Source organism: Monodon monoceros, unplaced genomic scaffold (genome assembly GCF_005190385.1).
Source record: "Monodon monoceros isolate NGI ecotype Baffin Bay Population unplaced genomic scaffold, NGI_Narwhal_1 Super_Scaffold_18, whole genome shotgun sequence".
NCBI classification, from domain to species: Eukaryota; Metazoa; Chordata; class Mammalia; order Artiodactyla; family Monodontidae; genus Monodon; species Monodon monoceros.
In genome coordinates this window covers 162,919,502-162,931,842 of record NW_021703774.1, presented here as the reverse complement: position 1 = coordinate 162,931,842, position 12,341 = coordinate 162,919,502, and the positions used below count along the sequence as shown (strand labels likewise).

The window sequence follows — 12,341 nt, the reverse complement described above, 5'->3', positions numbered from 1 at the left end:
ACAGGGAATAGGTAGGACTTACTAATCCATCCATGAAGGCTTTTATCTACTGTCATGGATAAGGCATTTGGGTCTATCAGAAAGTCATGCATTTTGGGGGACCCTGGCTGGGGTGGGCAAAGGGGAAGGGGCACGGTGTTGAGACCTCAGCAGAGGTCTGGGGGCCTGACAGACAAAGATGGGAATCCCACTCTGTCACATAATGGCTGAGTGATATTGAGAAAGGCCCTGCTCCCCAACCTTCAGCTTCTGCGTCGCAAATTGGCCATTTGAATAAAGAGCCAACAAAACACCTTTCCTTCTCTGTGGACAAGTTCCTAGCCCCATTTACCAGGAACCCTGCCAAAGGTGGAACGTCAGCTGTACTACTAGTCGGCGCTGCTTCTAGTGCAAATGAGTGCCGATTGGTAAACTGTGTCTACACAGGAAGGGCTATGAAAGGACTATAAACGATCAGTGGAAAGCCACGGCCTTTGGGCTACCCTGAGTGCAGTGGTCATTGCTCTTGTAACTGGTCTTTGCCCTTGCTGGGATCCTGGACGCTTTGTCCATGGGACTGTTATAAGATTTAGGACGTGGGGCTCCTGCCCATCGCGGTCTCGTTCTCGGCACCTGAGAATGTCACCTGGGTGGGCCGGAGAGTAGCTCTGGACGCTGCGTGGTCCCCTGTGAGAGCTCTTGGTGATGAGAAACACCTGAGGCTACCCTGCTGGCACAGTGCATCTCCTGTCCCTGAATGCTTCTAGGCAAAGCCTATGTCAGGGATGGCCTGTTTGGGTCTTGTGAGTCTGTCTGGTTGAGCCAAGAAGACCCCCAGAGGGGGCGCTGTAGGAGATAATAACAATAACCACCTCCTGGTGTGTGAGGATTAGATGAAGTTATATAAACAGAGGTGTTGCCATAGGATGTGACAAGTGTCAGCTCCCTTCTCTCCATCCCAGAAAAAATACCTGTCTTTGGGCTCTTCCACTCGTTTTTTCCTTGGTGGAGAAAGGCTTGTCTCTGGCTTCCAATCTGAACAGCCAAGCCCTTTTTCCTTCTTCTTTGCTTTTACTCTTTCCTCTCCTTTTTCTCCTTTAGGGGGTGCTGGGGAGTGTAAAAACAAAACGGTAACATTGTTCCTTAACTCTCTGTCTCAGCCCAACCCAGGACCTGGGGAAGAAGGAGCAAAGGTCAGGGACTGAGATAGCCTCCACCTCCCCCAACAAATACCCGTTTAGAAACAAGCGCATATCCAATATGCACATGTGTGTGCAAACCGAAGCTCACACATGGGGACAGAAAGACCTTTGCACACACCTATGCACATATTCATATCAATGTGTATATACAGATATGTACAAACACACAAGAACACAGATATATATACATAGGAACATGTACAGGAAAACCCACCCATCTACAAATCTCCCACTTGTTTAGACAAGCACTGGCAGTCCCACTAGAGGCCATCTGTCACTTATTAAGTCATTCAACAACCATACGCTGAGTGCCTGTCATAAGCCGGGCACCGTCCATCCAGGCGCTGGGAGGAAAACTTGGCCCAAGCGACCCTGCCCCTCTCACCCAACAGCTGCTTCCACTTTCTGACGAGGACTTTGGCCAAGGACACCGCCTCCTTGTCAGAGCAGTGCTTGCGGACCCCATTCACGGCAACTCCAATCCTGGTGGTCTGCAAAGCGAGAGGGTTAGTGGCCGGTCTGGGAATTAGGACCCACTGGACTGGCTGCCCTAACTGGCAAGACCTGCCCCAGCTCAATCACCCCCTTCCCCTGGCCCAGCTTCTCCAGAGTCCCAGCCTGGACCTGTGGCTGAGGTAATAATCCTGACCTTATAACTGAGGCCCTGACCTGCTGTCCTGAGTGAGGTCAGTGCCCAAGCCCCCAGCGCCCTGCGGGGATGGGTAACTGTGGCTCTGGTGAAAAGCTGGAGCAGTGGTGGTGGGTCTGGCTGATGACCAGGACTCCTCTCCATTCTCTGGCCCCTGGTGTCTTTGAGTTCAAATTTCAGCTTAAGCCACAGCTCTGGCTACTACAACTTGGGTATTGCTGATTTTTCAGGGCCAAGAGCTTCTGGTAAAGTTTGGGGGCTACATGGGTAACACATGGAGGATCTAAAAATGGGGGGCTTTTCCCTCTCCCTGAGTCACTGGCCTCTTGGATCCCACAGGCCCAGGGCCTTGGGAATTGGGGTACACAAGGAAAGTAAGTCAGTCTTTCCCCCAGACCCAGAGGCCCCGAGGGCTTAGAAGCTACCCTGCCATTATCTAAAGGCCTGGATTCCCACCCCCAGAGTACCTCAAGATCCCATCCTGCCGCCTTCCTTTCAGAAATTCCTCCCAGACCCCATCCTTGGAGGGTTCCCCCCAAGGGTCTTTCCCTGCCCCACTAAGTCACCCTCCACTCCAGGCACTGCCCATCCCCACCCACCTGGAGTAGCTGGATGGACATCTGCCAGCTGTTCAGCTTCTTCAGAAGGTCGAGGGCCCCTTCCTGTGGGAGGCCACAAGGTGAGGGCTGAGGCCCGTGGGGTCTGCCCCAGGCCTCTCTCTGACCGTTGTGTGGTCTCAGTGGGAAGGAGGGTGGCAGGAGGTAGGGAGGAGACTCTTCCAGTGACAGGAGACAGGCAGCCAAGTGGTCGAAGAATAGAAGGAGAAAAGGAAAAGCTTCTGCCCAAACCAGCTCTCTAACTTCACCTCCCACCACCCAGCTGGGTTCAAGCCCCTCTGAGCAAGGGCCCAGCCCTACCCACTCACCCTGACCCCTAGCCATTGGTTCTGCTGTTCCTTCCACTGGGCATTCTCTTCCCTTCCCCATCTCTTCCTCTAAAATTAATTGCTTCATGGCCTATTGCTTCTGCTTTTATGTCTGTATATGCCTCCCCTCACTTCCCAACTGGGAACGTCTGTAGGTTGAGGACTGTGGCTTTTTCTAAACAGCTTTATAGAGGTATAACTGACATACAATAAAACGCACATGTTGTAGGCTACAATGTGATGAGTTTTGACATACATATACTCCCCTGAAACCATCACCACAGTCAAGATAAGGACATAGTCAGCATCCCCGACATTTCCCTTGTGCCCCTTTGTCACACATCCCTCGCTGCACCCCCAACCCCTCTAGATGAGCTTGCATTTTGAAGGATTTTATAGAAAGTGACTGTAATGGAATTTCGCATCTGGCTTCTTTCACTCTGTAATCATTTTGAGATTCATGCACATTGTAGCACAGATCCACAGCTCCTTTTTATTTCTGAGTTGTTTGCCATTGCCTGTATATACCACAATTTGTTTATCCATTCACCTGTTAATGGGACTGTTAGGTAGTTTCCAGTTTGCAGCAATTACAAATAAAGCTGCTGGGAACGTTCATATACAAGTGTTTGTGTGGACATGTACTTTCTTTTCTCTCCGGTGAAGAGGACTGTTTAATCTCTGAGACCTCCGGGTTCAGCATGCTGAACTCTTCACTCAGGGAGCATCTCCCTGAGTGAATGAATAAAGCAGAAAGCAGAAGGCAGGGGGGGAGAAGGGGAGGGGAAGAAAGGAGACTCGGATGTGAAAAGCTGTTGGCTGCCAGGCCCTGAACAACCCCTGACCCATTTCAGCCTTCTCTTTCTTTCCACCCACTTCCTAGAAGCCAGCCCCGGTCTCCGGTGCTGAGATGGGTTCCCTGGGGAGCAGCAGCTGACTGTGTTCTGTATGCCCGAGTCCTGGTCCCACTGTGCACTGCCAGCCACCAAGCCCCTCCCTGTTAGTCTTCCTGGGCCACATCCCAAGAGCTGCCCTCTGTCAGTCCTCAGCCTCCCTTAGAACTTGGGTTCATAGTCTGTTTTCCAAGGTGTGACCTGCGGATGTGTGCGCACGTGAACTTGTGGGCATATAAGCCCGCATGTATCACTAGTTAAAGGCTTATTATCTGCTGGACACGGTTCTAAGTATTTTACATGCATTATCTCTTCTAACTGTCTCAATGACCCCATGAGGTAGGTCCTATTACTATTCCCATTTTTACAGAATCATTATCCCATTTTCAGAGAAGAGAAATAGGAACTGAGCTGGGATTCAAACTCAGGCCCTTCGGGTTCGACCCAATATACAACCATGTAGGTAGGTATGGACATAGGTCTGGCTAGACGTGTGCAATCATGAAATATCAACATGGGTAAGTGCAGTGGTATGTGGGTCAATGTTTAACAACAAGTTCTCAAAGGAAAAAAATTGATTTGTAGTGTTTGCCCATTTCTGTGGTGTCAATACTCCTCCCATGGCCAATGTCAAGATACCAACATGCTGTGACTGACCTGAAGGAGGTATTGGGAAGAGATATGTGATGTGAAACCATATTGATATAACAGAAGTAAATAACCTCCAGACCATAGATGACAGTAAAATGCAATAAAATAATAAAGAAGTGATGATTTTGGAGTATTTATGACCTTTGTTTTTTTTTGTTTTTTTTTTTGCTGTACGCGGGCCTCTCACTGTTGTGGCCTCTCCCGTTGAGGAGCACAGGCTCCGGACGCGCAGGCTCAGCGTCCATGGCTCACGGGTCCCAGCCGCTCCGCGGCATGTGGGATCCTCCCGGACCGGGGCACAAACCCGCATCCCCTGCATCGGCAGGCGGACTCTCAACCACTGCGCCACCAGGGAAGCCCTATGACCTTTGTTTTTAATATAATTTATTTAATTGTAAACGTATAATTTAATGTTAAAAATAATGGCTGTATTTAACAACTGGCTTGCAAAATTCCTGAAAGTTCAACAGTGTTAAGCCAGTTCCAGCTCACCACTGGGCGTGTGCCTCTGCATATCACACTGTATAACTGGGTCATGTTGGAGAACAGCCGTGAGCCTGGGTTGTAGCTGGACTCACAAAGCCTCGTGCAAATGTTGCCAGCTGTGTCTCTCTGCATGCACGAATGGGATGTTCAGCCAGCAGTATCTCTGGTCCAGGTGGGGAGCTGCTGTGTGTACGCTGCTCGAAGCATAATGTGTTTATTTGTCTTTGAGGGATGATGGCCGTGTCATAACATGTCTGGACACGTAAGTGTGGCTGTCTGCTAAGTTTGTAGATTTGCATGTCGGGGTGTAGCTTATTGTGTGTATGCACACGTGTAGGCATGTGTGTAGTTGTTTTTGTGTATCCTTCTGCAAATATAATGGTTAGTGTGTCAGTCATGCCAGGGTCAGTAACCACGTCTTTTATGTAGTTATGTTCATAGTTGTGTGTGATATATGTTCATATATTGTGTGTGGCTGCATGTATGTAGTTATGTTTGTTGTGTGTGATCATGAGGATGTTTGGCTGTAAGTCTGAAGCTGTTACAGTTGCTGCGCGCTCCCAGCATCTGACAAAAGCTCTAAGTTGCTGGGACTTCAGTAATTGGCAGTAAACCCCGGGCCTGAGCTGCAACGTGGAAGATCCGTCTTATTACAGGAAGTGTGTCCTCCTCTCCCTAACCACCACTGGGCGGGCCCGCTTTTGCTCCCAGAGCAGGCCCCACCTTTCTAGGTCACATGCCCAGAGCTCTGTGCCCACCCAGATGCTGCCAAGAACCCAGGCGCAGACGTGGCTGCAGACTTGCTCTGTGCTACAGGGACCCTGAGGCCAGTCTTGCATCTTTCCTGGAGAAAGCTCTGGGTACTTCCACAGGAATCCTCGCCAAGGGACACCATTTCCTCTTCCCATTTCACAGAAGAGGAAATCGAGGCCAGAGAGGGAAAGTAGAGTGGTGGGTCTAGGTCCATAAAAGGAGTGAGGGGAGGCCAGGGCAAGTCCCTTCCTCCTCAGCCAAGCTGCCTTTCTCAGGTCTCCTAAGCTGCCCCCACACCCCTCACGCAGAGGTCCAGAATCTCCTGGCCCAAACTTGGGGTCAGCAAGGGGCAGGGCTGGGATAACACATCTACTTGAGTTGGAATTTGGTTCAGGAGCCCCGGGTTGGGCTCTGCCATCCCCAGTTGAGCCTGATGACTTGAGGCTCAGTTTCACTGACTTTGGAGCATCCTGGAATGGGGGCTCCCAACACTCTGCAGGTTTGTGTGTTTCCTCTGGAGGAAACAGGTTTGTGTGTTTGTGTGTTTCCTCTGTTTCCTCTGGAGGAGTCACTCTCGAAGCCTTCCCAAGCACCAGTCCAGGTCTTCCTAAGGGTTTCACATCTCTTCCACCCTCACCACCACCAGCAGAGACAAAAATCCAGTGACATTCCTTCCCAGGAGGTAGGTAATCTCATCTTCTTACAGATGAAGAAACTGAGGCTCTGGTCTTCATATGGACACCAACTCATTACTGCCCATGTCTACTGGAGAGCTCCCTGACACTCCATGGATCCAGTGACCTCTCCCTCTTTCCTGCTCTAAAACCACCCTTAGGGTCCATCCCTCTCTCAAGCTCCTAGGATTACAGAATGTGCTGGAAACGCAGGTCCTGCTCCAGCATATGCCTACAGATGGTGGGAGGAGGAGGGCTCTGGGACAGGGCAAAGTGAGAGACCTGCCTGCTGGCCTACCCTCCTCTCTCTTCCCTCTCCTGGTGAGCTCCAGCCCTCTCCGTCCCAAGGCCAAGTTTGCTTGTCTAGGCAACAGGGCGGCAGCCAACTTGAGGCAAAGACCGCATGGAGGATCAAACATTAACTTCAAGTCGGCCCGCGCTGAGGGCTCCTGGCACTGAGCGCTCAGGGATCCGCAGGTAAGTCCTCCGTCTCTGATTCCCCGCAACCTCCGGGCCCCTCTCTCCCCCGCCCCCGGCCTCCTCCGCCCCGCAGCCCAGGCCTGCAGCCGGTCCCCCTTCCCCCGCCCCGCGGGCCCCATGGGCGCAGCGGCTGCCCGACACCTGTTCGGCCCCCGCCCGCCCGGGCCCCAACCCTCGGCCAAGGAAAGGGAGAGTTGCAAACAGAGCAGCTCCTGGAGCCTCAAGCTGTGGGGTTCCGGGATCCGAGGCCCTTCGCTTTTCTCCGCCAGATCCACTCCCGGGGTGCGGCGTAGACGCGGCTCAGCACCCCTCATCAGTTCAAGTTTCTTTGCCCCTTCTCGGGTCACCCAGGATTTTGTTTTCCCCAGTCTCCGGCTCCCCCGTCCCGCAGTCACCGCCGCTCCCTGGGCTTTGCACACGCCGAGTCCCGGGGCTTCGAAAGTCCTTTTCCAGCTGACGGTCTCTTCACTCTCTTTCCCGGGCCCTGCACAAGCTACCCAGGGGCCCCAACCCTGCAGGTCCAGGCGTACGTGCACAAGCCCAGTCTCTGGGGCCGGCACGGTCCACCCCGGAGCCCCGGGCCATGCACACGCCCACCCCGAGGTGCCAGCAGTCCCCAAGGGGCGCTGAGCCCTGCCCCGGCCGTGCCTCCCTCCGGTCCCCGAGTCCCGCACGCGCCTCCCGGGCGTCCAGCCAGCACGGGCCCCCGGGACTCCCGGGCTCGCACGCGCCGCGCCTCCCGGGGGCTGGGGCTCTGGCCCGAACTCTGCAGCCTCACCGTGTTCTTCCTGGCCACCATCTTCTCCAGCTTCTTGGCGATCCTCAGCAGCTCCTCTTCCTGGCCCATGTTGGCCCGCGACGCCCGGCGGGACGAGGGGCGCAGGGGCGGCAGCCGGGTTTCGGGTGCAGGAGGCGCAAAGGCTGAGGGCGCGCAAGCCGCGCGGGCCCCAGACGCACCCGACACACACGCCTGGCGGGGGCGGGGCTCTCCCCCCACACCCCCTCGGCCGCCTGCCTCCCGGCAGTGGGGGAGGGGTGGCATGCACTAAATATAGACTTCAAGGACTCGCCGGGGCAAAGATTGCCCGCGCCCGCCAGTCGGGCTACCCGAGAGAGGGACGAGGCTGCGAGAGCGGGCCCTCCACCTCGGGCCGGTCCTGGGGCGCCGGGAGCTGAAGGGAGATTTGGGAAGGAGGGCTCTCTGGCGAATGGGGAGGCCGTCGTCCCTGGCCACAAGAGGCTGTTGCGGCGAGGAGGGCACCCGAGGGTGCCCTGGGAGCTTCCAGAATAGTTCTGGGCTCCCGTGTCTCTGCACCGTTGCAGCTCAAAGCCGGCCGACCTAGTTCATGCCTATGCCCAAGTGGAGGCAGTTTGGTATGCTTGAATCACATTATTTTGCATGCTCATTAAATCCAATTCTGTCCTACCCTGTGCTCACTATTCGTGCACACGCGTGTATCCAGGCCCACTGTTGCCCTCAATTTTGTTTGTTACAGTGAGGTTTTGCATTTCTAACAAGCTCTCCGAGTGCTGCTGGTCCCACGGACTACACTTTGAGTAGTGAGGGCTTGGGAAGTTCTTAAGCGCACCAAACTTTGAGAAATCCGTGTCCAGGTGCATGTGCCCCTTATTTAGTCGGGGTCAGGACACTGCCTCCCTAGTGGGATTGGATCTGGAAGGGAGGAAACAGAATCATGCCTCCACAGCTGTGCACACATCTGTGTTCCTGTGGAAGGACCTTCCAAGTGTCCCCAGCAGACCCAGATCCCTTCCTAAACGTGAGTTTAATTGATAGAAAATGAACTGTGTGTGTGTGGAGTGTGTGTGTGGGTGCTTATGGGCCTGGAAGGGAGGCATGAAAAATGGTCCGCAGTGTGTGGGGATGGGAAGTTGTGGCTTGGAGTGTTCAGTGAAATCTCCAGACTTTCCTGAGAGAAACTTAGAGAACCTCATCCTGCATCACAGGGTGGACTCACCTGTCTTCTGATGACAAATTGAAATTAACACAGAGTGATCACAATTCAGGCATACAAAAATGGAGTCCGATTAAAAAAAACAAATGGAGTCCGGTAGCAGTTGAGGATCTGGTTTCAGACACATCTCTGCATCACTGAAAGCCTGAACTTTCTTTGAGCTGTACCAGATCCATGGACATCACCAGAGTACTCAGAACAACACTTGCCAGCTGCAAACCTTATGGTCTCAAGGTCTCCCGTTGTAATTATGCAACCATTTCGGACCCCAACCAATCCTTATTAAATAAGCACCTTTACTTCTGGCCAGCTCCAATTGTAATTCTTGACAAAAAACTCCTGTAACTAACTGTAACCTTGCGGTTTCTGTCTTTATAAGCCTCCCCATTTTGTAGTCCTGCAGAACACAATTGAAGAGCTTCTTTATATATTTATATATATATTTAATTAATTAATTATTTATTTATTTTTGGCCCCCTTGGGTCTTTGTTGCTGCGGGAGGGCTTTCTCTAGACCCGGCGAGCGGAGGCTACTCTTCCTTGCGGTGGCTTCTCCTGTTGCGGAGCGCAGATTCTTAACCTCTGCACCACCAGGGAGGCCCTGAAGCGCTTCTTGAATCTGTGTCTCCAGGAGTGCAGTGCTAGCAAACCCCAAATAAGCACCTTGTTTTTCAATCAGGTCTCCACTTCTAAAATTTTGGTTAAATCTTCTAACTATGCTGGGACCAAGGTAGGAAGGGGTGGGTTTCTCATTCATTCAACAGATACGTATTGAATGTCCAAGCAATGAATAAGACAGACCCAGTCCCAGCAAGCTTGAGACTCAGTCTATGGGTAAGAAAAACCTTAAACAAATACGTACACCATCAATTCTGTGTTATCACAACTGGGGTGAGGGTCAGGAAGAAGTAGAGGATAACTTGCAGACATCTGAGGGGACTTGCACCATTTGGGGTGTTATGTTCTCTGAAGAAATGAAGTTTAAACTTTGGGTGAAGTGCTGAGTGGGAGTTGGGGGGAGGAGGAGGAGAGTGTTAAAGTAAGAGAAGAAGAAACATTTATACATATATTTATTGAGCACCTACTAGGTGCCAGAACCTTTAGCCCTGAGCATCCTGAGAGGTACAAATCAGTCCTCCTGGAGTTCCGAATGTGCAAACTTGGGGAAGGGAGGGTGCTTCACGTGTCGGGGGTTGAAGGAAAAACTAGTGTGGCTACAGCACGGCGATGAGAGGGGTGTTCGGAGGGGAGGGGCAGAGAGTCAGAGGTGGGTGGGGCCTGACCATGAAAAGCACTGTAGGCCGCTTTTAGGAGGTTAGACTAAAACTTCTTGGCCAACCCCCAAGCAAGCCCCTCTGGGTTGAAGAGACAGCTGTCTGCAATTACTTAGGATTGCCTTTTAGAAAAAGCAGATTTGAGTTTCCTCAAACTTCCACCCAGCTCCCACTGTGAGTTGAGTGACATCAAAAGAAGCCAAGACTTCAGGGCTTGAAGGACCCTAAGAAAACATCAAGTCCAACCCTTTCTTTGTACAGATTGGAAGACTGAGGCCCAGTGAGGCCCAGGATTGCCCTGCTCAACCGTATCAGACACGTCAGTACCCTCTACATCCCCTCTGCCTACCCATCCACCTTGGAGGTCACCAGCAGGCAATTCCTGGACACACCTCTGACAGCTTCCTGCATCTCTCTGACTGAGGGCTTCAGGGCAGACTGGAAGTAGAGAATTAGGAATTGACACCCCCAGAAAGGACCCTTGAACCAGCGAGAGACCAGAGTTGGTAGTAAATACACCAATTTCTTCACTCCTGATGGGATAACTTGATGGCACATTCCTTTTTTTTCCACATCCCTACTACCCATTGTGTTTCCTGGGATCACCTCACAAATAAGCAGGGACTGTGGCAGAGTTAAACTGCAGGTCTCCAGACTCCTAGTCCAGTGCTCTTTCCTCACACCAGGGTTTCTCAACCTCGGCACTATTACCATTTTGGACTGGATAATTCCTTGTGCGCAGGGGCTGGCCTGTGTATTGAAGAATGTTTAGCAGCATCCCTGAACTCTAGCCACTAGATGCCAGCAGCACCCTCCAGTTGGGAACAATAAAAAATGTGTCTTCCTTGTCAAATGTCCCCTGGGGGAAAATCACCCCTGGTTGCAAACCACTGCTGTACACCAGGCTGTCCCTCTTAGCAGGTCTAGAGAAAGAATTCCAAGCCCTAAGAATCCCTCCCCTTCCCGACGGCTCTTCAGAGAACATAAATGAAACCACTGAAATTTACTCTGAAAAATCTTTTATTAGAGATGAGTGAAATAACAAGACACTGGGGGCTCTGAAGACAACCTCGCTCCTGTGGGATCACAGACCTGTCAGGTCTCCAGGGTAAACGGCGCAGCCTCCCGGTCCAGGCTGCTGCATTGGCCATTGGCATCCTCTGGCCTCCCCTGTTTGTCCTGGTCCATCCCTGCCAGGGCCCAGCGCCCAGGGCCTATAAAGCTGACCTGTTAGAGACTGATGGTGGCTTAGGTGTATCTGTTTTCCAATATGGGCCTGAAAGCGACGGTGGAATTTCTGGCGCTGGGAAGTAGAACCTTTAAGTCTCCACCCTCCATTTCTATCACTCTCCTTTCTCCTTTCTTGGCCCTTTCCTGCCCCGAGACTGGAAGATTCCTGAGTTGACTGACAGAAAGAGGAGAGAAGTGAGGATAATCATTCCAGACTATTCCTTTCATTCTTGCTAAATCAAGGAGAGTAAGCAAATGGGGGTGAACCCTCCTCTACTTCCTGGCTGGGAATCTATTATAACAGAGGTCCCCAGCAAGGCTCTGCTGTCCCTCAAAAGGAGTGATATTCAGAATATTTATTTAACAGCCAGTACAGCATGGGCACTGAGAAACCAGGATGGATACAGGCTGTAGACAACTGCAGTGCTATTCAGGTGTAAGCCAGCTGATTGTCAGTCTGCCCCTAGGCCCAGGACCATCCTCTGGAATCTAGCCCTGTCCATTTCCAAGCCTAATTCGTGGGACCGGCTGCCCAGAAAGGGACCACATCTTTAGGACCTTTGTCTTATTCCTGTGACATCTGCAGTGCCTAGCACAGGAATGGACAGAGCCAGAACTCAGTCAAAGAATACTAGGCTAGTGAATGGCTGAGAAGACAGTCCCTAGTCTGGCAGAATCCCTGGCCTGCAGAATAATGAAGGCAGGTTAGAGCCCCCCAGACTGATGGAAGAAACACAGTCCTGGTCTGATGAGGGACTGGAGGTTCTGCAGTTGGAGCTGGGTCAGGAGCACTTGGGTCCAGCCATAGGGCTCCCTGGTCCCTGGCAGGTATGACATGGAGACAAACTGCCATCAGCCCTAACATGGAGGGGCCCAGTGTCCTTGGCAGGGGCGTGGGCCCATGTCAGGGAGGAAGGCCAGCCACAGAGGCACAAAGGACAGAGGCAGCAAGACCCCAGGGCATAAACACCTCAGCTCCCCAGTCTTGTGGGCTCAAGTCCTAGCTCTGAATGCTGGCATCCAGCATGGGGGTGATTCAGGCGTGCAAGGGCTAGTAAGGAGCTAGTCTTGCAAAAGCTGCACAGAACTTGCTGGGAGAACCCCAGTCCTTGAACCGTCTCCTTCAGTGAAGCCGACCTGGGAAGAGAAGGATGAAAATTGACATTTCTTAAG

At 52.3% G+C, this 12,341-nt stretch overlaps 2 protein-coding genes across 9 annotated transcripts in view; both read right to left on the bottom strand.

The window, feature by feature from the left end:
• Nucleotides 1-7,869, bottom strand: part of TCEA3 (transcription elongation factor A3) — a 36,862-nt gene extending 28,993 nt beyond the window's left edge. For both annotated transcript variants that reach the window (XM_029227119.1, XM_029227120.1), the window contains exons 1-4: nt 7,471-7,869; nt 2,430-2,492; nt 1,567-1,672; nt 951-1,086 (exon numbers count right to left, since the gene is read on the bottom strand). In XM_029227119.1, the coding sequence (XP_029082952.1) occupies nt 951-1,086; nt 1,567-1,672; nt 2,430-2,492; nt 7,471-7,734 (569 nt within the window). In that variant the 5' untranslated portion in view covers nt 7,735-7,869. The remainder of the gene's footprint in view (nt 1-950; nt 1,087-1,566; nt 1,673-2,429; nt 2,493-7,470) is intronic.
• Nucleotides 7,870-10,950: 3,081 nt separating this feature from the next.
• The window catches only part of ASAP3 (ArfGAP with SH3 domain, ankyrin repeat and PH domain 3), a 47,072-nt gene continuing 45,681 nt past the window's right edge, over nt 10,951-12,341 (bottom strand). For all 7 annotated transcript variants that reach the window (XM_029228608.1, XM_029228612.1, XM_029228609.1 and 4 more), the window contains one exon: nt 10,951-12,305. In XM_029228608.1, coding sequence (XP_029084441.1) covers nt 12,231-12,305 — 75 coding nt within the window. In that variant the 3' untranslated portion in view covers nt 10,951-12,230. The remainder of the gene's footprint in view (nt 12,306-12,341) is intronic.